At 37.9% G+C, this 25,749-nt stretch overlaps 1 protein-coding gene across 1 annotated transcript; it reads right to left on the bottom strand.

Annotated features, from left to right (window-relative positions):
- Positions 1–9,499: 9,499 nt before the first annotated feature.
- MYBL2 (MYB proto-oncogene like 2) lies at positions 9,500–25,322 on the bottom strand. The gene is made up of 14 exons (XM_029284755.1): positions 25,303–25,322; positions 23,991–24,078; positions 22,766–22,834; positions 22,485–22,577; positions 21,596–21,816; positions 21,328–21,484; positions 20,388–20,654; positions 19,276–19,668; positions 16,492–16,631; positions 15,948–16,047; positions 15,131–15,244; positions 13,289–13,417; positions 10,488–10,616; positions 9,500–9,664 (listed from the first exon to the last, which is right to left on the bottom strand). Exons 1-14 carry the CDS (start codon positions 25,320–25,322, stop codon positions 9,536–9,538), a joined length of 2,049 nt encoding a protein of 682 aa, XP_029140588.1. The 3' UTR covers positions 9,500–9,535.
- Positions 25,323–25,749: the final 427 nt, after the last annotated feature.

Genomic DNA, 25,749 nt, shown 5'->3' with positions numbered 1-25,749 from the left:
AGTGTTTTTCCCTCCTGTTAGAATGAAAATTAAAATTTTGATAACAGTTTTGGGAGGAGTGCTTAACATTGCATTCAGGTTTTCCAGTGTCTGTTTCATAAATCAATTTAGATTGTAGTTGACGTCTAATGACTTTATGAATATGTTAATGAAGTTCTCTTGTGAATAATATACAAAGTGGTTTGCCATTCCATTCTTGGATTTTTAAAATTTTTTCAGTCTACATATGATTTGCTAACAAGAGCTGCCTAGATTCCAAGTCTAAACGAGATCAGCCAATACTATCTGCTGAGATGGTTCACTGTGTTAATAGTGAAATAGATTTCACAGTTGTTCTCTGGCACACAATTCTGAAAAAATAAGGATTATCTACATATCCTCCTAGACAATGCTTTTTTTGGAAAAAAAAAAAAGTGCCGGAACTCACACATGTCATACAATCCGCCTTGCCTATCCTACAAGGTTCCATCCAAAAAAGGTGCCGGAACTCTGTTCTGGGCATTCTATGACAAAAAAAGCCCTGCTCCTAGATACAAAGTATTAGTCCTGTACCCTGATGATCATGAGGAAAAAAATGGAAGAATACATAGTTGACTAAACCTAAGACCATACATGTTTGATCAGAAACAATCATTAAATGTACACAGTGATTATTTTAAGACATGACTAATGATACTTAATTAAAAAGCCATGTAGAACATTTGTTGTGCAAACATTTTTAATAAAAGAGGACATGCAAAAATGAATAAGACTCTCCATTCCAGACTAGCAAATATTAATGATGGGTAAATAGCTGGGAGGACATGAAAGTGAGACCAAAAGATCAATTACCAAGATCAGTTACTAATCATTCTGATCTATGTAGGCATTGTAGAAGACCATTCTCCAATAACAATGTTCTTGGACTGAGAAGAAAATAACGTGTCCTATTGACTCCTTTCCAAAAATGAAGTGAAATTTTTTCATGACCTCTCCATGTTGTTAGTCCAAACTCTATACATTGTTCTGCCAAATAACATAAGACAAGAGGGGGGAACCAGAACATCCAGCTACTCATTCCATTCCTCTCCAATAATGAGAAAGTTTTCTTTTTGCAGCTGCTGTTCAGTCCAGGGGGAGGGGATATATTTAAGGAACTTCAGAAACAAATTATATTTGTACCCCTGCATGCTCCAAAGCACCTTTGGGGTTTCAAATCTGAGGTTCTCCATAGTGTACTATCTCCTATCAAAAGTAGAGATAGGGATGTTGGGTAATAGGATTTTTAAATGATGTAATAATAAAATAATAAAAATAATGAAAAAGTTGGAAGGGACTTCGGAGGTCTTCTACTCCAACCCCCTGTTCAGATTGTCTACCAAAAGCCCTTGACATGGAATTAACTAGCATAGATTACCTAGTTTCAATCAGAAGGTGACATCTAATAATTCTAAATCCAATATTATGTTTTTGAAGTTAGGGTGAGAACCTGAAATCCCAAAATTTTGCTGAACAACTATTTCACTGCTAGGGATGCTAGATGGGGCTCTTAGGACTTGTGATTTGGCCTCTGCCAGAAGACTGCATATTCACATTCCTGGATTGTCATCTTCAATCGTTCTAAGTTTCTATCCATGAAGGAAGATAGGAGCATTGACCTGGAAGTTGTCTTGAATCAGGAAACCTGATATACAAGGAAGTCCCTAAAAATAATCGCTGAACATGCCAATGGACTGGGAGCAATAGCAGGAACAATGCTACTGGCACATCTCTGTAAAACTAAACTCCACTAATAAGCAGTCTCACCCCTTCTCTAGCCTCAATTGTATCATATCACCCATGGGTTTAAAATAGGCTCCAGAAAGATAGAAACTGATTCAGCAGCCCAAGTGGAAGTGCACCTCACAAAGCAATATGAATCTTAGGTGCCATTTGATGATAAGTATATGAAACTCCTCCTCCGTCTGTAGTTAATCATCAATGGATATTATTAGAAGCAATCAACCCTCTTTGCACTTTAACCACTGCTGTGGTTAAAAGGACAATAATCAGAATAGGACTTTGAGACCCCCAAAATAGTTTAGCTATGGTTTATAAATTAACTTGCTCTTTGGGCTAAGCTAATTTTGGTTCAATTAATAATTCAAGTGTAGGTATTTGGTGGCTTCCAAATGTTTTATTCTATTCTTGCCCTCTTCCATTCTTGGTCTTCATTCACCTGTGCTGGTTTTCTTCTCCAAGGTCATCTCTGTGGTTTTCTACAGCAACCTAAACCTCTCCTAATTAGTCTGCTACCACCACAAACTCTTTCTCTCTATGAGGGATCATAGCAAATGAACTGTTCTTTCTATTCTTTATTTGCAGGATGGTAAGAGCACTTCACAATGAAATATTTCTTCCAGTGTTTATCATCTTTTCTTCCAGAGAATGTCTCTGCAGAATAAAAATGACTGCAGGGTGAAGTGGGTACTGAAAAACAAATTAAAGTTTCTGTATTTGAGCAGATCCTTGGCAGCAATAATGTATTTGCATATCCCTATATTGTTTAGCTTCAGGCTGGAGGTTACTGAAGACCCCTTGGCATAATGTGCCAGGAGGTTTGTAAATAGTAGGGAGTAGTTAATCGTTAACACTACATAATTTTTAGGTTACACAAACAACTCTAGAAGTTTCTAACGGACTTTGGAAAACTACGTATACTCAATTCGTCAGAGAGTAAGATATTACAACCTCATCAAAGTAACAAGACTTTGACAGTGAAACTTTAGACACTAATCTATAGGACCCTTTAATTTATGCCCTGATATTTTTTGTCCTCGTTTTGAACTCTAATGTCAAACTTATGTGCATTAATTCTTTTGCATGAACTTTGACCTATTTGTCCAATGTAAAATCAAAAGGGACATTGCTGGTAGATGATGGTGCCTAACACATTGGAGAGAGAATAAGTGAATGCAGCTCTAATTTTGTGTGTGATGATGTTATCCATTCAGTTGTGTCCAACTCTTGGTTATTCTATCGGCCAGATCTTTCCACATCTTCCGATCTTGCATTACTGCTTTGAGTTTTTATATGCTCTGGCTGGTGTCAGCTTTGATGGTGTTTGTGTGTAATAGTGCTTTCGAATATGGAGGGAAGTAGACATCTTCAATAGGTTGGGTGCAAAATCTGGTTTCCACGTTAGCAACATTGCTCTATTATGTCATGTATCTATTATGTTAGGTGAGAATCTGTTTCCAAGTTCAGGATTCCTGAGTTTTTTACTTCAGCAGAAATACAGTTAAAAGCTTTGGAGAACTCTATATAGTTAGTACTACATAGTTAGTATTCAGGTTTTCTGGTCTTCAGGAGATCAGTACTGATCAGTCTCAGGAAGTCTTTTTCAGTACAACAGTTCCTTGAAATGTTTGTAGAAATGATAGTCTGGGGGGCATGATTGGAGGTTTCCTGGTATGTGTCAAATAATTGGTTGCTAGGGATAGTTTTTATTTTGATGGGTCTATCTTGTCTGTTTGTTCTCTGGGGCTTGGATGGTAGATTGTATCCAGCTCCACAGATTTGTTTATGACCCAGATATTGAAGTGCTGGGCTTCTAGGAATGCTCTGGCTCTCCTGCTGTTTGCATATTCAATTATTCTAGTCAAATGTATGATTTGTATGAAGGACATAGGTAGCTGTTAAGAATTTGAAATCCTGGTTCTTAATTGCAGACATGGGTTCTTTAATTCTTTGATGCAGCTGCATACTATCTGTTCTATGTAGTGCAGGTTGCAATCTTAGTAAATTTTTCATACAGTGTTCTGTCTTTCAGTTTGCATAGAATCAATTTATGGTGTTCTTGTAGGTTTCTGGTGTGGTGCCTAATGGATGCTGATGTGTTCTGGATTTTTTATATCATCATTTTAGGATGAAGGCCTCTTCCACATGTTTCCAACCAATACAATCCTGAGCTTTCTTTTGCCAATTGGGCCCGCAATACTTGCTGATCCATCTTGTTTTAGGTCTCTTTCATGGATGCTTTTTATCAAGTGGGATCCATTCTATGACTGCCTTGGTCCACCTGCCATCAGTTCTTCTTGCTATATGACTAGCCCATTTCCATTTCAATTCTTTAACTCTTTTGATGATATTGTATATACGTTCGTTTGTTCTCTAATCCATGTGCAGGTCTTTCTATCTTGTCTTGTAATGCCGAGCATGCATCTTTCCATGACTCTTTGCATCACTCGTAGCATTTGTATCAATGTTATATTTTTGTGTCTTTTGTGTATATTTGTGTCTTTCTGTTGGTTTCTTTCCCAGAGCACCTTTAAATGAAATGAGGTTGGGTCAATAATTCTTGAATATATTTTGTAGGTGGTTAAGTTCTGCTTTCCTGAGTGTTGGTGAACTGCAGTGCATTTGGAAAACAAGTATTGTTGTTTTAAACCAAACCTTTAAACGTTAAAAGTAGTTTGACAGTGGCTTCAGCTATATTCATCTTCATCCTGGGATAAAAAGAGTAACTTTTCTTCCTGAAGGAAATTAATGCATCAGTGAACCAGAGTCTACTGGAGTAGATGGCCAAAACAACTTTAATGAAATAGGTTTTGTTTTCCATTTTGCACTTAGCTCACTCAGAAAAACAATCTGCCATATTTTTGTATTAATCTGATAAATAAAATAAATCTTTATTAAAATATTCATTTAGTATTTCTGAATACACTCTTAGAATGTTCACTCTTAAAAACACATTCTGTAAGATGAAATATTTCTAAATGCCAATTAATATTTTTTTTAGCCTAGAACTACAAGTTCTAATTAAGTTCCAAATCATCCCTGAATCCGAAAAATTTTGATCACCTATCAGAATTTTTAAGTACTCAATTGGGCATACTCCCAAGGCATTTTCTGTAGTTTCAGAGTATAATTATCTTCCTTCATCAGGATGTTTTCAGATAATTTCTGTTCAAACTCCTACTTTTTATCATTATATTTATACAAATCTCTTGCTAACAAGGACATCCACAGAAAAGCATTTCCTTGTTTTACTAGACTCAGAAAAGTTCCTAAATAACCGAAGCCCTACAGGACTGTTTTAGTTTCAATTTTTTTTAAAATAGATGAAAATGTTAGAATGGCAGTAATAAAGAACAACTCAACGGCATCAACAGCTTTAAAAGGGTATTTGTGACTTTTTAAAGACTGCAAAGTGGCTCCAGCAAGTGTAATTGACAATAGTGAATAGATGCCAACAATGGCCATACAATTACAATTATACTGCCACCATAGTAATGTGCACCAGTTAAGACAAGAATTATTTCTAGGTATACCCTACACAAGGCTGGGAAAATATCATCTTGCAAAAGAAGCACAGCTTGAATCTTAGGAATGAACCTGAGATATACTTTTAGGGGAAAACAGTTGAAAAAGATTTAATAGCACTTCTTTCAGACCAAATGTTGCAACTGACTGTACATTTCAACATGCAGAGATTTCAGCAATCAGGTGACTAGGCTTTTGTACATGCCCCCCACACTCTGGAAGGAAGCTTCTTGATGAAGGTGCTTCATTTATGATAAAACTATGACCATAGCGATGCAAATTACTTTTTCAATTAAAGTTCATAGTACTTATCTTTTTGTAGACTTCCATGCCCCTCCCTAGTTTTGCAGGTCACTTGGGCTCCTATAAGTTGTATGACCTTTACAATACAGATCTGTTGCAAAACATGTCTTTTGTATGTGACCAAGAAATAATAATTTATTATACGACATATTTTGTCATTCTTTGCTGGTATGCCTTGTAATAGCAATAGTACTTAGACTTTGTGGGAAGAATCCAGAGAAAAATATATTGGGAAATATTGAAAAGGCAAAATATATTTCTCCAAAGGAATAATGGAGAAGATCTTTAAAAGGCAGAAACTTCTCCTTCCTCCCAGCCAGCAAACTCAGCAGAAACCAGCTTTTAGAAATGCAGTTTTAATAATCCATTCAGGAAGATTAGGGCCAGGAAGCTAGAAGCTATGAGATTAGGAAGACAAAGACCTCTAAAATCTACATACTGCACCCAAACTCTAAAAGACATGACCTTTGGGGACATAATAGGATTAACCTACCAATATCAAAAGGGCACACTCAGACTCAGGTCAAAGTACATGACCCAGGAAATACAAAACCTCAGACAGGAACAGGAAACAACCTCAAGAGCCCCAGAAGGTATAAAAGTCCACCACTTCCAGCAATATGTGGTCAGCTTTCCCAGAGCCACACTTCTGACTTGCCCTTCAATAAATTCCAACCTTCTTTCTAAAACAGTCTCCATTTTGTTTATTCCCAGCTTGGACTGGACCCTGATGAAGATTTTTCTTTCTACAGCTTGTATACCTCTTCATAGTGCTTTACAGCCCTCTCTAAGTGGTTTACAGAGTCAGTATATTGCCAACAATCTGGGTCCTCATTTTACTGACTTCCGAAGGATGGAAGGCTGAGTCAACCTTGAGCCGGTCACAATTGAACTCCTGGCAGTGAGCAGTGAGTTAGCTTGCAATACTACCGTACATTCTAACCACTGTGCCACCATATACCTTGGCTCATAACTTTAAAAATGAAATCTTGCACATTAATAAAAGTATTGCATTATTATGAATTTAGAAAGATTTACTGTAAACAAAAGGCACAATTTATTTTGGGGTCAACAGTATCTCCTTATGAAACAGCTTACTAGATACTAAAGCAGATAGGTGGTCAGGGAATCTCACATGCACATCTGGGCAGAAACAAAGTCATGGGCAATCTCAAAAAGACCTTCTAACAATTGTAATCATTTCAAGAGAAGCAATCCTTCACTGCATTTAATTTATGGCAGATTAAATAAAGTATAATTTTTGTTCTCATTCTTTTTCAAGACTGGTCCCAATATGCTAAGCAGAATATTGTCTGATGCCACAAAACACATGTATCTTGGGCTTAAGCCATGTATTCTTACTCGTAGTCATTTATCTGAAAACATAAAGTGGCTCATCTTTATTCCGATCCTCATTTGCAGGGATCCGTTAATGCTTTCATATCCTTGTTTGCCTTTTCCTTAAAGCTCTCACTAGTAGTCCACATTTATGGTTTAAATTTCTCTAGCATGCCTCACCTGCTCAACATTCACTAAAAGGTAACCTGTCCGGCAGGTATAGAAAACAAAGCTAGGCAGACTTCAGGCAAGAAATATTCCCATTAAAAGTTAATTGTTTTTGTTATTAGCCAGGCTCTCTGCTCAATCCCCTTGAAATTTGCTCATCAAGTCTTCCTTTATAAGCAATAAGCTCATACAGCAGAATATGTTGGTGGAATCAGATTTGCAGAATTAGCAATAGCATTTAATGCTCCCCTTCTAATCTTTTAATTAGACAGCTCCAGCCCAAACCACCCCCACCCCAATTCTTAAATATGCATTGATGTCAGCCAGCTTTCCAATATGCTGGACTTCAACTGCATTGTTGCCAATTAATGTTTTTAATAATCAACTGGCTGGGGGGAATGTGTTAACTGAAGCTCAGCATATTTGAAGGCCCATCCCATAATGGTAAGAAGTCTCCAGAAGCGCTAATACTCAGCCAAAAAAAAATCTCTCCAATTTTTCCCAACCTGATCTAGCATTTGCATCTTAAATAGACAGCAGGATTTCCAAAGGTTAGTCTTGTTTTATTTGTATCTTTTCCATTCCTTCAGAGCTATACAGCTTGCCTCACAACAGCCCTGTGAGGTAGGTTATGTACAGAGATAAAGACTTGCTCAACAGCAATCATGGCAGTGTGGATTAGATTGCATAAATAATGAAAGAAATCAATGATACTGCTGGTTTTGAGGGAAATCCAAAACAGATTAATAGCTTAACTTGAAGACTTACAATTGCAAGCTTGAATTTTCAAGAACTTATCAGGCATGATTGATATAATTCCACTATTTAAGATGATCACCAGGCTTTGCTACTCGGAAGAGATGCCTTGTGGCTTTCCTTATTTCTATTGACTAAAGTTTCTGCATCTCACAGAAATGGGAAAGGCTTTTGATTTTAACTAATGAAATTCCTATTTTCAAAAATGAGAACTTAATTGATTCTTCCCTGGAATATCTGTATTTGATACAATCAATATCAGTTTAAAGACTCTCCCATATTCTTAGTGGTGTAACGTCATGCTAATGTTCTTCAGATTTCTCTCCCCATTTTTCCTTTCTTGCCTTACAAAAAGTCTTGGAAATTCAGACTTCAAAGGTCCCAATTAAGATATTGATTTACAGATATCAAAGACACGTATAGGGTGACTGACATTTAAATGCAAATGCATATTTAAAATGTTCAAGTAGTTCTGAGAAAGGCTTTCATACTGACTGAGGTTCATATTAAACATTTTGCAGAGGCAAGCTTAAGTATCTGCCACTGATAATAGAGAAGCGGATGTGGATGTACAGCCTGTTTCCCTTTCTATTGCACCATGGACATCAACCTGCAAAACAGCAACATGACCTTTTGCCCTAATAATACAGGTTTGCAATTAGATTCAGGCACCCGGAAGCTGATTCAGTTTACAAATATGATTGATTTGGCAGGATCTCTCCAATCACCATGATACACTTCAAATGAATAGCACAAGCCCCAAACAAGGCACAGCTTATCCCAGCCACTGCTGTGCCTGCTTTACTGTTCACATCAATGAGACCCATTTCATTTGCAAGAATATACCAATGTCTTCTTCTGCAGCAAAACAGTGTATATGGCTTTCAGACATTGTCAGAAGTAAATTTACACTGGCTGTGGCTTTTCTTGTGCAGTATGTCCAATGCCTTCAGCTTCATATATAAGTATTCCCAAAGTCTCCTAAAAGAATGTGCACCCAATACATAGACTGTTTCTTTCAGATAGCTGGCTTGTTCCTTAGGTGCATTTATTTTCGGCTGAGCTAGAGCAATAATGTTGACATCAGCGCCTTCTGGTGGACCCCGGAAATATTACACAAAATAGGTTTGTATGTTGTGGCTTTTTAAGTAATTCTGGATCTTAGTAAGGAGCAACAGATGCTGACAAAAGGGTAAAGGCAGTGATTTTATTAGTTTTTAGCCAGCAATGCTCTGAGGAAGTGGTTTCAATTTTTCATAGCATATCAAATCGTCTTCTGGGCTCAGTCTGCCCAACTCTGCAAAGCTGAACAGAGTTGGTGGAAACTAACTAGATCCAGACATCCAGGGCTGTCTCATCAGTGTCAATTCATTCAGCTCATAGGTCCCTCTTGTAGGTCAGTTGAAGGCAAAGACAAAACAGTAGTTGTTTCCACAAATTACGCAAATTACCTAGGAGGTACACAGGGATATTTCTTAAGGCTGCCACATTCTTGGCATTCTGCTAGGCCCAAATTTTCTACAACCCACTTAAAATCAGAAACTTAGTACAATTCAAATCTCAGAGGTCACAAAAGAGAAGTTGCACTGAAAAAGTAAGTCAGTTATTTTCTCTTCCTCTCTTCCCCCATTTCCATATATATATACTGTATATATATATAAGCAGAACTACATATTATTAGGGTTCTTCAAGATAGGATCAATGTTCGAGATGTGTGATTATGTTTCAAAACACCCAGGACTTGGCGAGCTTTGTCTTGCATGATCAGCTGATCTTTGGAACCACCACAAGCCACAGTTTTCCAAGCATTGGACATCTGCAAAACAGAGAATACAAAGACATCCATTGTACATGCATCTAAATGAATACAGATTTGCAAAAGACTTAATTTTAATGTATGAGATTCCAACCAATTATGGATTATCAACAGACTGCAAAATTAAGTTGACCACAGCTACATAGAATTTGTAAATGTCCCAAAATGATGTTATTTCAACATATCCTTATTTCTCTAGCAGATAATAGCAAATAAATTAAAATAACACATTGAGAATGTAACTGCCTGCTTAAAGAAATAAAATGGTTATTTTTTCCTACAGAAACTGACTGTAGGAATATTTCCATTTTTAATAGGTTGTTATCACACAACAGATTTCAAACCAGACCACACATCAAAATGGCAGGAGAATGAAGCTTATGGAATACACAGTGGCGTAGAAAGAAAAAAATAAAAACAAAGCAATGCATTTGTAATTGACAGACATGAAATTATTAAACAGGAAGACAGAATTTTTGCCGTGGAATTTTTGCCCAGTGGCAACCATTATATTGTATATATTTTTTATTTAAAAAATAATGGCTGACCAAACTTTATAATCGGTTTCAAAGTGCAAAAGTTAGTTGACACAATGACAAACTGCTTCCACATTGTGGCATAGAAAACTTCAGACATGTCTATTCAAGGCCTCAGGAGACAAGGTAAACATGACTGAAAGGTGACTTTACTCTTGATTCATAAATTTAGAGATGGATCTTATAATCGTATAAGTTGCTAGGAGCATAGTACAGATTTTAGCATCCCATTTTTCAAATCCCTAAGATTGTGGCATCTAGCAATGTCCATGACTACCTATACTTACTAAAGTTGGTACCCTGAATTTACTTTGGTTTCTTCTGGAAGATGAAACCTTCTCAGTCTTTATGTGCACAAATCCTCTGTTGAGTAAACTGTTGTCATTCTTGCTGCTTGACAAAGAAAAGTTTAGGGACTGCAAAGAAAATTTAAATATCAGTCAACCAATGAGAAAAGTAAGTTGCCATGAAACATACTTACTGATTTCATTCCAAGCCATTCCTATTAATACATTATAAAGCAAGCAGAAAGCATGCATTTAATGTAAACAGGAAAAATGTTTTATTTGTAATACTTTACTGTGTTCAAAGTAATAATTCATCAGCATACAGATAGTGCTTGACTTACAACCATTCATTGAGTGACCATTCAAAAATTAGAATGGTGCTAGAAAAAGGGACTTACGATCATTTTTCATACTGATGACCATTGCAGCATCCAATTTGTCATGTGATCAAAATTTGGACACTTGGCAACTGGCATGTATTTATGATGGCTGCAGTCTCCCAGGGTTATGTGATCAAGTTCTGCAACCTTCTGACAAGCTAAGTCAATGGGGAAGTCAGATTCACTTAACAACCGTATTACTAACTAAAGTACAGTGATTCACTTAACTGTGGCAAGAAAGGTCATAAAATTGGCCAAACCTCACTTAACAACTGTCTCGCTTAGCAACAGAAAATTTGGGCTCAATTGTAGTCATAGGTCAAGGACTACCTTATCTACAAGAATAAGAAATTTCATAATTATTGCCGAGTAATGCAAAAGGTCACATTTGTGCTTTATTTCAGTATGTTAACTATGGAGATCAATTATCACCAAAGCTACGCAACAGTACTAATGAACATAATAACATAAACAATACTTATTACCATAATTCAGAATAAATAATCACTCTCCCTAGAAAGCTTCACCACATTGGTTGCAAAACTGCCTGGGAATCATAGAAGTAGCAGGCTATGTCTTCCTGGTTTAGCAATTCATAAGGTAGCCGGGGCTGAGTAACTGTGGTGTGCACTTGTATCTCCAGCTTTAAAAACTAGTGTAATCAAATGTATTAATATGTTGCTGAAAAGGGCACAATAATGCATTTGTTTAACTTGTATATTGCTTTAATTGGACAGTTTTTTCCCCATCCAACAGCCCCAAGGACCAAGTCAAGATTCCATTTCCCATTCGATCCAGAGTGGAGATAATTCACCTGTGCTGGCAGATTACCACACCTAGCAGCTTAATATAGATTTTAAATGAAATAGGAAAGAAAGCTATCCTCTGGTCTACCAATATACTGGAGTATCTAATGGTTCAGCCTCTTCTCCCCCACAGCTACTATTGGAATTGCCTATTTAAGAAGAAATGAAAGCACTACAACATTGTGCCTTGAACGCCCAATCCTTGCAGGCAATCCAAAAGTATGCTGTGGTTGATGGCACCAAAAGCTATTGGGAAATCAAGCAGCATAAAGACGATTACACAGAGCACACAAGTCTCATCACAGCTGAACCTTGAGATGCCAATGCCCATGCCCATGCCTGGGAAAACCTAAATATTTCTACTTCCCCCAGGTTCTTCTATAAGTATTGTATCACTTTCTCCACAACCTTCCCTCCAAAAGGGAAAGTTTGGGACTGGACGATAGCCCTCTAACACAGCCACTTCCAGACATGAGTTCTTAAGCAGAAGGTGTATCGGTACCTCCTTTAAGATGACTGGCATATCCCTCTCGCATAAGGCTTTTAAAATTTTAGAAAAATAACATTTACTAAGGAAGCTGCTGCCTTATTAAAAGTAATGAATTGAATTCTTGTGTTCCAAGGAAGTTTTTGATCAAAATTTGGACATTTTGCTATTTTAATGAAGTTCCACAATCATTTTTCTTCAATACCATTAACATTTGCCTGTTCTACTCTTGAATCTGCAATCTCCCACCTCATTTTTTTTTCCTACCCAGAATGTGTTTCTTATATTTTTGTCTGCAATAAAATTGAGCCACTTATCTGCAGGCTGAGAGATGTGGTTGCTAAAAGCAGCATGGGCCCAACACAGCTTTCCTGAAACTCTACGGAGGCCAACTATTTTGCAGGATGGATGATAATAAGCTGCTGCCTTCTAATTTATAGCATTATAGAAAAGCACATTAACAAGTCAAGTATCAATTATTACATCAGAATTAATGGTGCACAAATACACAGTAATTATTTTTTTTAAAAAAAATCACATGGGAGTTTGTTGTATTTTGTTTGTTTTTTTAAAAAAATATAACAGTTTCAAGGTAATTCATTAGCACAGACAGATAATACTTAACAGTTCTCACTAATATGCTTAAGTGCTCTTACAGAAATTGTTATCAGAAGAAAATGTTTCATTACCATTTCTGGCACTGAAAATTGCAGGGAAACACAATGCACTGGTAAAGTACAAGCAACTGCTACAAGAATAAAAAAACTATCAATTCTCAAAGTACCTAAAAAAAGGGCAACTTTTAAAAAAAGGAATAGCTCTTCTTCATGAAATGTTGCCAGGTTTTATGTAAAATATAGGTCTTTTGCCACTATTTGCAAAATCCCAGAACTGAAAACATTAAGAGTTCCCTAAAGCTAAACTTCTGTCTCATGAAACAGGAAGGGTTTAAAGTGTGTGCATATAATTACACCTATACAACAGAGATCAGTTGTGTAAGAACGTATGAAATTGCCTTCTGGAGGAACAAAGACTGGGGAGATACCAACTTTCCTATTGCAATGAAAGAATATTGTAGCAAGCAGGTAAGCAGAGATATTTTAAAATTATTACCAGCTACCAACTTACTCCCCAGCTCACCTGAGTTCTTTTGAAGCAAATAGGGTTGGCCACAGAGGAAACAGTCAGCTTCAAGTCTTCATCAATAACGTCCAAAGCAAGGGATTTCCTGACCTTCTTAATTGGACTCCTGTGCAACTGAAAAAGCAACGGAATCAGGATATTTAGGTTTTAAAAGGAAAAATAAAACAAAAGGAAAAAGTCGGGCACCAAGTTATGTCAGATTCTAAATCTGACTTGTAGCGAATTATTGCAGAAACCTAAACAATTTGGACATGAATTAAGTTTTGGAGAATTAATTTATTTGTACATTGTCACTAAGATCCTTTCAATGCCCGTGGGAGGCAAAACAAACCCAATGCTAATAAGATTTTCTGAGAAATATCAGCACACCAAAGTGCAGTAATAAGTCAAGCAAACCACGAAGATTAATGTAAAGCCTGCCAGCTCCAGCATAAATTACAAATGGACAAAACGTAACAAGACTTGTTCAACGACATAAACTGAGGACTAATTGCTACAATTTAGAATTCCTGAAATTCTAAAATAGCCAATCATAATGCATACCTTTTGCAAATTCCAAACAAGTGTTTTTACCAAAAACACATACTCGGTGACATCTCAAGAGCTACCAGATTTACAAGTTGCACTTCTATATCAGTTTTTATAACACAGAGATAAAAAAAAGATATAACCTAGTTCAAAAATACTTGGGGCATAACAGATTGATATGTTTTATAACATAGTTTTCTTTTCCCCTTTGGCTGATCTTCAGGTAAGTAAGAATCCTGTGATGCCTTAAAGTAATTTGCCAAGTACAACTCATTTTCACATGTGAAATGCAGCTAGGAGAGAGCTAGCACAACTAATTTGCTCACAGAACATGCATTCTGGAATAGTTCTGGAAAGATAAATTTCAACTATTTAAGAGTTTAAATTTAAGAGTTTTACCTAAAGACTAAGACTGACTAACCCAAAGTCAAAGAGTCATTTAAGAGGCTATACCGATGCAAACAGAAGCTCAATAAGCAAAACTTATAATCCACAATACTAGAAGAACCGCACAATAAAATAACTTAGACAAACACACACCATTCTATATCTAGTCTGCTACAGACATGGATTTTATAGTCTTAGACGGGGTAAAAAGGAAGATTTTTGCTATTTCATTGTATATTGTGCATAATGAATTATGTACTAACCCAGGTGTCTTCAAACTCGGCCCTTTTATGTCTCATGGACTTCAAACTTTAGTTTGAAGACACCTGCACTAACCTGTCAGCAGATCCCAATTGCTTGAGGTATAATTGTTCCTCTTCCCCAAACCTGGACAGGTAACCTGCTGCCCTCAAGCTAATTTCAAAAGCCTATTAAATGCAAAAGTCAGACCACATCAGTCCAAAACAGTTTGTTCTTTCCTCCCTGGAAATTATTGTTCAAACCATTTCTTCCCTGTCTCCAGCCTCCTTCTTGCTGCGCAGGAAAGAAGTTGGAGAGAAAAAAAGTCCCCGACAGATGATCCACAAAGGGCATCATCAGGAATAAAGATTCCATAAGCCTGGTCTTCAACCTGGCTAACTTCTGCAACAAGAGTTCTGTCATGCAAAGGTCTCACTGAAGATAGAGAAGTGGAAAATTAATGCTATACCATGAATTTTAAATCAAACACCCCATGGTGCAAGTAAAATGGTGTGGGTTTGCACTTGTATTTTTAAAAGTGGCATTATCTGGGAAAGCTCATTGTGGCATCCAACCAGTATGGAGCAGATCTGGCTCTGTAAACTTTAAAAGTTACAAGGACAAGTAAAAGGAAATATAACGTTTAGCAGACATGCTTAATCAGATGCTTACACCCTGTTTTCTTCTCTGTTTCTCTGGCTTCACATCATCTTCTATGATCAGTTCCATTCCAGTCTCACTCCAGAGTACTTCTTTCAAATCCTCTTCAAGATTAGGTGTGTGGGCCTGCAGTTTGTGATACAAAGTTGGGTGGGGAGTCAACAAGATGTGATTAATAGCAGAATCATGACTCAACATTTGGCATTTTGTTCTTTAACCTGAAGGAGCAGTTCCACCCATTTCTAAAATAGTAACTTTGCTCACAGGTATGCATAAACTTTATCTTATTTATTCCTAAAGGGACATATTTGGAGAGGGAAAAAACCTTTGATTTCCCCAAAAAGAGGGAGATAGAAGAAAGCACAAGAGATTATTAGGTGGGATGGGCAGAATTATAAAGAGAAAATTAAAGGGATTTATATTAAAATCTCCTACCTATAATAATTATTATTACATCTTAAAACCAAAGCAATCAACTTTTTTGATCATTGGCCTAATTTCAAAAAGCCTCTGCAAATAATAAGTTCAAGTCAATGCCTTATTCTGAGAGCCCACCAGATGGGGAGATATGTGGAATTTTGGAAATGATCACAATGATCATTTAGTTCAATTCCCTATAATAAGTAGGAAAATTATTTAAACCAGCCTTGAGAGAACATAAACATGGAGAGGAACCAAATTTAATTCACAACTGGAATCCGTTCCTTATTAGCCTTACACAAGAAATCTTTTTTAGCTCCATTTCTTGAAGTATATTAGGGGACTATTACTCCAGCGGGGATATGAAATGCAAACATAGAAAGAATCCATGAATTGGCTTAATACATACCAAAGGCCTTATTGGGCCATATTTCTCTAGCGCATTCTTAAAAGGAGTTGGCGTATGAGGTGTATTGTCTGCCGTATATTTCTGATCAGGAGTTACAAATCTGAAAACATACATGCAGAAGAGTAAAGCACTATCATTTTTAAATCCAAGACTGGATTCAGGTAAATGACAAAAGAAACAATGAAAGTACTATTAACTGTTTGGGACCTCAGCCTGAGTTGATTTAACTTATGAGGCAGGCAGGACTGCAAAACCTAACACAGCATCCCCTACTAGCCCACATCACCCAATGCATTTATATCTAAAGGATCTGTAAAGAAAACAAATGCTGACAATTTATGTATTTATTTATTAAACTTATTTACTGCCCATCTCACAGCAAGGCAACTCTTAAATCATTTGTAGTAAGATATTTCCAATGTGCATTTCATTTTAAAGCATACAAAAGTTCCTCTTGTTTCACTCTTATCTCCTGTATGCTTTGCCTAAATCTCCTGGATCACAAGGTGCAACTTGGGAGGAGAAAGATAGAAAGAAGACTTACACAGAGGTCTTCTGCAGTAGTGGGGTCTTGTCCCTGTGCAGTGGGGTTGTCACAATCACCTTCTGGCTGCAAACGGGTGTGGAAGTTAAGGAGGGGTTCTCCAAATCAAAAGTGTCTTGTTTTGTCCATAAATTCAGGAACTACATGGTAAAAGAAATTAATATTTTATTTTTCATAAAGATGGAAGGGATTTCTCAAAGTAGTTTGGTAACAGGATCGAGGGGGAAATGAAAATATTAATATAATTCCTCATCTTACAAGAACTTCAGGACTGAGCAGCAGGTCTGATCTGCAACATCCTGCTCATTCTCATACCTGCAAGATATAAATTCTACCATACTTTCACACAATGTATAATTTCAATCCTCAGCATCTCACTCTAGCAACTCTTCTCTGAAACCATGGAGATAGGTACAAATGTATAGAGAGCAGTGATCTGACTCACTATAAAGAAACATTTTCTGTTCCTCGTATGCAGCCTGTCACTTCTAAAATACCCTAAAATTCATCTCGCTTTCAATAGAAAGCACTCAAAAAGCAGAGGAAAGGGAAAAAGGAAAAAAAAAGTCCTTTATCTTCATTTTAGGTTCCATCATATGCTACAATTACTGATGCCTTTACACAGGTCACAGTGAGATCTGCTTTGTCTCTGTGCTAAAGTGATAAAGCTATCTGATGGTGAGTAGTCTATTCACAGAAATATCATAAAAACAGGAATATTGATCCTTATAATAAAAAACCTTTCCAGACAGCAGCCTCTAGAGCTCACAAAAAGAAGTTAGTTTGGGGCTTATTTCCACACATTGATGTGTTTCCCCTCCATACTAATCTGGAACAATTGGTATAGAGGACAACTGTTACTTAACCTTTGCCCTTTCTCAGGGCATGTTGTCTTGTTTCCCAGTTGAGTTAAAAAAACTGCAAATAAGCCAAACTTTTTAAAATAGAGGGAGAATCCTCTAGGAATGAATTGTTCCCTCTTCTTGGCCTCAGGCCTGGATTAAAAAGCTATAGTTCAATAGAAACACATTAACAATTCCTGGAGATATTATTTGAAATTCTGTCAGTCGGTATTGGATTTAATAGAATGGACTAAATCAACTTATGAATAAGAAAGAAAATATATTTTCAAAACATTTATCTTACTTTTAGACATGGGAACGGAGGTAAAAGTATATGTGTAATCCAAAGCTAAATTTAAATTCCTATAGCTTTTAATACCAAATTCTGATTTTTAACTGATATCAGGTCTGCAAAGAATGCATTTTCAAATCTTAGAAACCGATATAGCAGGAAGGCTCCCATATTGGCAATAAACCTGACACAGGATGTCAGTATGAAAGCACCTGGTAAGAGTTTTACAACAAACATCCAGTAGCATTTGCCTACGTTCAGTCATCTGTAAGCAAGATACTCAGGGCACTTTCTATCTTAAAAGTTATTTTTGAGGCCAAGCAAAAACACACCTAAGTTGCTAGTGTTGGACTCATGCATTCAAAAAAACGCAAAATTACAAAACAAGGCTGGAGAATAAATGCCTAACCCAGTGGAATGGTAGGAATACATTCTAAGAAGTCCATACAGATTTTACATATGGAGAAAATCTTTTGTAAGCAGAATTTCAAAAGGAAGAATTTGAAAAATCAAATCCCAAATTGTCACTGAAGCTATTTTATCAGCCTTACAGCCACAAGCGGTCTGTAAGTCCACACATCTTAAAGTTGCTGAGGTTGAGGAACACTTCTTAGAGGTAAACAAAACAAATATGATGCAGAAGAAAACAGGTGCCCTAAAGTGAGAATCGGGCTCTGATGTAAGAGATTACTAAGGGTAGTCCTTGATTTATGACGGTTTAATGACCATTCAAAGTTACAACAGTACTTAAAAAATATAACTCGCAACTGACCCTCAAACTTAAGATTGTTAGTGTCCCCGTGAGTCCTCTGATCACTGTTTCTGATCTTCCCAGGGGACTTCCAACAAGCAAAATCAATGGAGGGAGCCAGATTGTTTAATGCAGTGGCCCCCAAATTTTGGGGCACCAGGGACCGGTTCCCTGGAGATTTTTCTGTAGACCCGAGGGGGTGTGGTTTCATGTGCTACCTGCATCCCACGGATGGGGCTTTGCTTGTTTGTGCAGACTGGTTTCTGGCATGAGGACTCCTAGCTTAATGACTGCAGCAAAAAGGTTGTAAAATTGAACACAATTCATTTAATGACCATACTACTCAATGATGGAAGTTCCAGTCCCAACTGTGGTTTTAAGTCAAGGACTACCCGAATTGTAGAAAAATTGCCTTGGCTTGCAAAAAAATTGCCATCTATTTCTGATTTTATCAGGATATAAGCATGCCAATTTCTAACAGAACGGTTTTGTGTATCATTTTCATCTCATATCAAGCTGAACTTTCTTTAAACTGATGCCCTGTGATACAATTACAACATCCAAAGTTCCCAATCAGCTTGGCCAGTTTCTTGTCAGTTAGCCATTTTAGCCAACAATTCTGGAAGGTGCAGACTACATCAAATTTTAAAAAAAACCAGATAGGAAAGGATGACTGAAACAGCCCAAAACTCTATATAAATTATATATGGTAGTTACTGATAACTGTTTTTCATTACTCTGAATTCCCCCCTTAAGCACACATCCCACCAAATAGAAACAGGATGCTACCAATTGTCAAAATTGACCGTTATATCATTAAACAAAAGAGGGCACCTTGGCACAACTAGCCTTTATCTTGTTCTTTATATCTATCTCATTGCCAGTTCACACCAACCTACCTGGGATGGGGAGAATGGCAGAGTTTTGACGGGGGTGCTTTTAACTGGTGTACTCTTGGGTGTCATGCTGTTATAGGAATCAAGGAAAGAGAGATTTGTACTGGTACCACCCTCTAAAACTGGTGAGAGACTAATTTTCCTCTTTTTTTGCCTCTTGAGCACAGCAGGCGGTGTGCCAAAGCTCATGTCTGTGCAAGGTGAAATGGGGATGAGTTCACCCTTGCTGCCTTTGCTGAGATCCGAAATGGTGTGGCCATCTAAACGGTACTCTGTAACATTCTGTGAAGAGCAGTAGGGTTTTATAGAGGCTTGCTTCTCCGGACTGTTGCTGTTACTTGCAGATAAATCATCGGGTAGGTCAAACTGGGAGAGATCACACCAGCCATCTGGGTCCTGCCAGAATAGGAATGTTCAAAATAAGATCCAGGTCTAAGACAAGACTGCAGACAATGAACACAGGAACAGGTAAAAAGTTCTGCTAATAGCTTTGGATTATGAGATGCTTTATTATCAGCAGCCAAAATCAATCCATAAACCTCTTATGGAAGATTATAGACCACTTTCCCACACTGCTTTAGCACCTGTTGGTAGATTTTGAGCACATTAAAGGCAACTGGGCCAAATCACCCAGCCGGCTTCTCTGTAAAAGATGTAGAATCTGGATTTTCCCACTCATAATCCAGTACCTTAACCATTATATCACACTCAGCTTATGGAAATGGATATAACCAGTGGTCACATATAAATCAGCAAATCACCAATAAATCACAAAACATTTAAAATCAACTCAAAATCAGCAAAGATATACTGTTTAGACATTCAAAGATACATTTACACAAAGGTTAAGCCATACAAAATGGAAATTAGATTCACTACAATATGTATCATCCACTGAGCCCCCCCTCCACCAAAAGGACTGTTTCCTTCAAATAATCTTTCCTGCCCCATTCTCCTTCTACCCTTATGTAGTTCACTGGTTTTCAAATTTGGCAACCTTAAGATCTATACACTTGTAATTCCTTTGCTAGCTGCGGAATTCAAGGAGTTAAAAGTCCTTAATTTGAAAAACACTGATGTAGTTTATCAAAATATTCAATTAATTCATTTCTTACAGATTCAATCATGTCCAGAGCTTCTGAAATAGCTGGGGCTGCAGCAGTACACAAATAATTGCCTTCAACCACCCATGTACATGCAGAACTCCCATCCAAAGGATCATCTGACACCATGATTTCTGATGCTCCATTGACACTGGGATCCACTAGGCTTTCAAGCATTGGCTCAGATGGCAACATCTGCAGGTCTGCTGGCTCTTCATCAGCAACTTCTTCCTTCTTTACTTCCAAAGTCTGGACGGGCCAGTTGGTCAAAAAATGCTGCTGTGAAAGATGAGTGAAGATTTGTATCACTATAAACAAAAACATGTTCAAAGTTGTAGATTGTAAAATCAGAAGTAGGAAGAACACAAATAAGACCTACCTTCTTCTTATCAAATACAGAAAACATTTTTGTAAATCCAGATGTTGGATTTCAACTCTGTCACCACCAATATGGTCAAAACTGATAGCAGCTTCCTATCATATTTCTGAAGCTTCCTATCATATTTCTGAAGCAACAGTTACTTCAATGATTTTAATTTAATTTTCTTTCTTGCGTCCAAATTCCACCTCCCGCCCCAGTCCTTTACAGAACTAAGCCTTGCAAAAAGAAAGATTATATCCAAATCTCAGCATTCTGGAGATAAAATATTCCATTCTACCTGGAAATATTCTGCTTTCCCCCCCAAAAATGTAATCATTTAGAAATTCTGAGCATAGCTTGTAGTTTTCTGGAATAATTCTTCAAGAAGACAAAGTGATTTGTGATGTTCCAAGCGTGACCATTCATACCATGAAAAATACAAAATATCCCAGCAGTACTTTACAATTCTATCCTTAGAAATGTTGCATTTTGCACATCCATATTTCATCAAGCACTATGATACATAATCTTCAAAACAGTTTGTTATTCAAACGTTCCATAGGCAGCTGAAAGATAAATGTTTTGCACTACCTGATTTTCCCCTTCTGATGTATTTTGTCCATCCCTGCCTTCCACCTCCACCAGCAAATAAAGGGGTTTGGATTCTTTTGCTTCATTAAGAAAGCCTCCTGTGTCCACCTTCCTTTTGATTGTAGAATTCCAATGGTTTTTCACAGCATTATCAGTCCTTTAAAAATAAACAATAAATGCATGCGCCATCAGCCAGGAGAAGCAGCAGCAGCAGCAGCAAGCACTGCTATTCTGAAAGAAGGCTGCTTCAACAGCTTTTCAAACGTACCTTCCAGGCAGCAGCTTGGCAATCTCAGCCCACCGGTTTCCAAGTATCTTGTGAGCCTCACAAATTATGCGGTCTTCCTCTTCTGTCCAGGATGATTTCTTGACTTCAGGGTTCAAGTGGTTGTGCCAACGTTCCCGACATTGCTTTCCTAGACGGCCTTTCAAATGCTTGGCTATGAGAGTCCATTGCTTTGTGCCATATTTTTTCACCAATTCAATGACCTCATCACAAAAATAAAATGGTTACATTTAGTTTTATTTACTGGATGCACTTTTGACCCTTGACATTCAGCCATTATACAAGGATCCATGTGGAAAGATGCAGTTAAGCAGGGCCATGCATTTTTGATCCACTCTGGGCGATGTTTGCCTAAAGACACTCATTTTTGTTTTTAGGGTCTCTTTAGAACTGGAGAAACCAACCCAACTTGAGGATAAGGGTTTAATATCTTGAAGGGGCAAAATCAGCATTTTAAGCCCCGCAAGGGATTTCAAGGCATAACTCATTATCAAAACTAAAAAAAACTTTTGCCCAATATTGGGGATATGATGGAGGCTACAAAAGGAATCTTGGAGAACCCAGGTAGTTCAAACTGCAATAAATCTTTGGATTCTCTATTGTACTACAAAATTTTATATAATGTGAAGGAGGCAAAATATCTGAATTATATCTCTTATCTTCCAACGGGAAGTTGAACTCAGATTGACATCCTTCATACTTGTAGATGTAAACCCAGATTCCTTGCCAATGTTCTGGTGGAAATTCTGGACTTGCTTGCGAATTATGCCCAGCAATTCCTTCAGTTGGGTTCATACTGAAGTTCCCTATCACAAAGAAGATAGCATTTCAACTCCTCAGCTCCAGAAGTAAGTACTGAACAATGAATTACCTTCTGATCTTCTTGTTTAGTCCATGGGCCTTTTACAAGAACAGGATTTAGCACTCTTAGCCAACGATACTGACATTGCTGTTCAGTGCGGTTCTATGAGCAAATTTAAATAGGTTTATGTTAAATGAAACAGTAAGACAGACAGAAATAAAAATCAAAAGGAACAGAGACATACGTTAGCCTTTAACCAGCAGTTAAATTTCTGTAAATTTAGCTTCCTATTGTTTTTGTTGATAGGGAAAACAAGAAGAAAATCTACTCAACTGAAAAACTCCACTTACAGGAAAATGGCTTGCTAGGAATTTCCAGTCATGTCCAAACTGTGTCACCAGTGAATTCAACAGCTCATCCTAAAAAGAGCAAGACTGTTAAGGATATGTCACAACCTAACACAAAATAAGAAATAGAATCTTGATTTTTTTTATGTGATTTGCTACCCTTAGGTAGCAAGTTACACTGCTACCACAAAGTATACAATGCAACAGAAATAGCACATAGGATCTCGTAGAAGCAAATACTTTAAACTCTGATGTATGGAAAAATATAAAACCTCAATTGCCCCCTGCCCCTTCAAGAACTTTCAAGATCCCAGTACTTGATTGTCCATCCCCAGATTATACAATAAATCTTACAGAAATTTGATTCATATAATGCAGGGATTTTATAACAGGAAGCAGAAAAACTGGATAGGTCTATATAATTTATCAGGAACTAAATGCCTACTTAACTTTTGCCCTGGGTTTCACTTCATAGACAAATATCCAAAATTGAGATTAAAAACTTAAGCTTCAAACAGAAGGAAATACAGAACTCTGGCAAACATTTACTATCCAAAGAGCTGATTAATAAATGCATCTTTGGTACTATAGATAATCCTTGATTTACAACCAAAATTGGGACCAGAATTTCTATTGCTAAGCAAGGTGATTGTTAAGTGAGGCATGCCAAATTTTATGACTTTTGCCAGTTAGTGAATCACTGTAGTTATTAAGTAAATCATAATGATTGTTAAGTGAATCTGGCTTCCCCATTGAATTTGTTTGTCCAAAGCCAGCTAAGTCACAAATGGTGATCATGTGACCTCAGACACTGCAACCATCATAAATACATGCCAGCTGCCAATTGCCTGAATTTTAATCATGTGACCCTGGAGATTCTGCAAACGTTTTAAGTGTGAGGATCAGTTATATGTCACTTTTTCCAGTGCCATTGTAACTTTTGATGGTTGCTAAACAAAGAGTTGTAAGTTGAGAACCACCTGCTTTTTTCACTTATAATTTGGTCAATAACAAGACCTGTTTGGGTTCAGCAATGTACTGGTTTATGAGAATGTTAAGCCTGTTTTCCATTTACTAATTCAAAAGCAGGCTAGTTCTGTTTATTTACTATATTTGTATCCAAAGTTGTCAGTGGATCTTTTCTTATGCTTTCACCTCCTAGAGGCTCACACCTGCTTGGCCCAAGACCAATCTCCCTGTTTTTCTTTATGAATAACACAATACATACTTCTTCACGAGACCACTTGACTTTACATCTGTTATCCCTTCGATCTGTCACATCTGAATCCTGGTAAAGCAGTTCTTCTTGCTCTTCACTATTATAAACAGATTTTAAAAGAGAAATGTTATAATTAAGCATTTACTACAAATACTAATTCATTTCTATCTAGTTTAGCAACATTCCAGCAAAATCTTCACCTGTTCTTCAAATCACTTTACACAGATTGGTATCCCTATACACTGGACTAACCCATACACTGCACTGGAAGCCAAAGGGGAAAAAAATACATACACATTCTATAGCCATCCTGACATTTCAAAATGTCTTCACAATGAAGCTTTAGAAACACTGATCTCATTTGTAAATGTCAGTTCTCTTCATGCTTGGAATTTTCTCTTTGGAAATTTGCCAAAGTCCATGCCTGAACAGCTTCCAGCTTCCTATATTCTAACTTGCTTTTTATAACCAGAAACAGGATAGAAATATTGACCTGCCCAGAGTCCTTGCAACAGCCTGGGAAATAAGGTCAAGTCAAATTCATACCTATCATGAGATCAGTAGCTAAGATATTTGTTTAATTTGAGAGCTTGAAACGGAGCTCTTCGCATTAGAGTCTAATGTGCTAAATCCCTAGTGAGAGCATTTAACTCCTTGGGATTTTAAAAAAATCTTGACTCCATCATTACAGCACCTCTTGCAGGCAGAGTTCTTACTATCATTTTGGTTTCAACTGCTTTTTTTTTCACCATTTCATCAAAACCCTAAAAACTGTAAACTTGAATCTAGTTGCCCCAGGGCAGCCTTATTAAGGTCATGAGCTAAGGCAACATTTTCACTCAGGAGTCACTCTTTGGGGATGGAAGGAGAAGTAACCAGGTTTGGAGAGCACTTCCCTTCTCAACCCCGAGCAATGTTTCCTAGACAAAAAGGGCCCAACCTATTTTCCTCTCCCTTCCCTCCCCCCCGAGCCGCAGCCTGGAGGGAAAAAAAAGGTTCCTCTTGCCGCCCAGGCATTTCACGAGAGCCATTTTAAGCTCCCCACTCCCCAGAAGCGCCCCCCCTCCTCCCCAGCAGATTGGAACCCTATGGAAACATCTGCCACGTTTGCTCCATAGGTTCATTCTCTCCATGACCCACGGCCGGGAGGGGGAGGCGGGATAAATGGACGAAAAAGAGCAAGCGCTTTCGGGTTGGGTTGGGGGGGGGAGAAGGAGAAGAGGAAGGTGGGAATTGGCTCCAAAAAAGGCGGGAGGGAGAAGGACACCCCCCACCCCGTCTCCGTAGCCCTCCCAAAATGCATGGGCTTCCCGCGACTCACCAGCGAGCCCGACGAGACATTCTGCCTTGCAGCTTTGCAGGAAAACCATAAAACAAGCCAGAAGTTTATCGAATGACTTGCTTCAGCGAAAAGAGCCACCGGGACCCGAGGGGCTTGCCGCCGCCGCCGCCAGGGCTGCGGAAAATGCCGCTAAACCTTCCCAAAGCAGAGCGCGCAACTGCAGGCGCGCTCACTGGCTCCCGCCCGGGCGCTCCAAGCAGACTTTTCTATCTCGCGCCAACGCCGCCGCAACCAGCCACCTTTTCCGGCGTGGTGACGCTCCTGATGACGCGACCAAGATCAGAGTTAATAGGAGGGCGGAGGGCGGGCTGGGAGAAAGTGGCGCGCGCGGGCAAGTTGGAGTGTTCGTATTTTCCTTTAAGAAAGAACCAAAACATTCCTGCAATGCTTGAAAAAAAAAGGAATTACGGCCTCTAGTAGCAAAGC

This window comes from Protobothrops mucrosquamatus, unplaced genomic scaffold (assembly GCF_001527695.2).
Source record: "Protobothrops mucrosquamatus isolate PMUCROS unplaced genomic scaffold, P.Mucros_1.0 scaffold903, whole genome shotgun sequence".
In the NCBI taxonomy this organism is placed as follows: domain Eukaryota; kingdom Metazoa; phylum Chordata; class Lepidosauria; order Squamata; family Viperidae; genus Protobothrops; species Protobothrops mucrosquamatus.
Note: the sequence above shows the minus strand (reverse complement) of the source record. Positions and strands in the feature narration are given on the sequence as shown.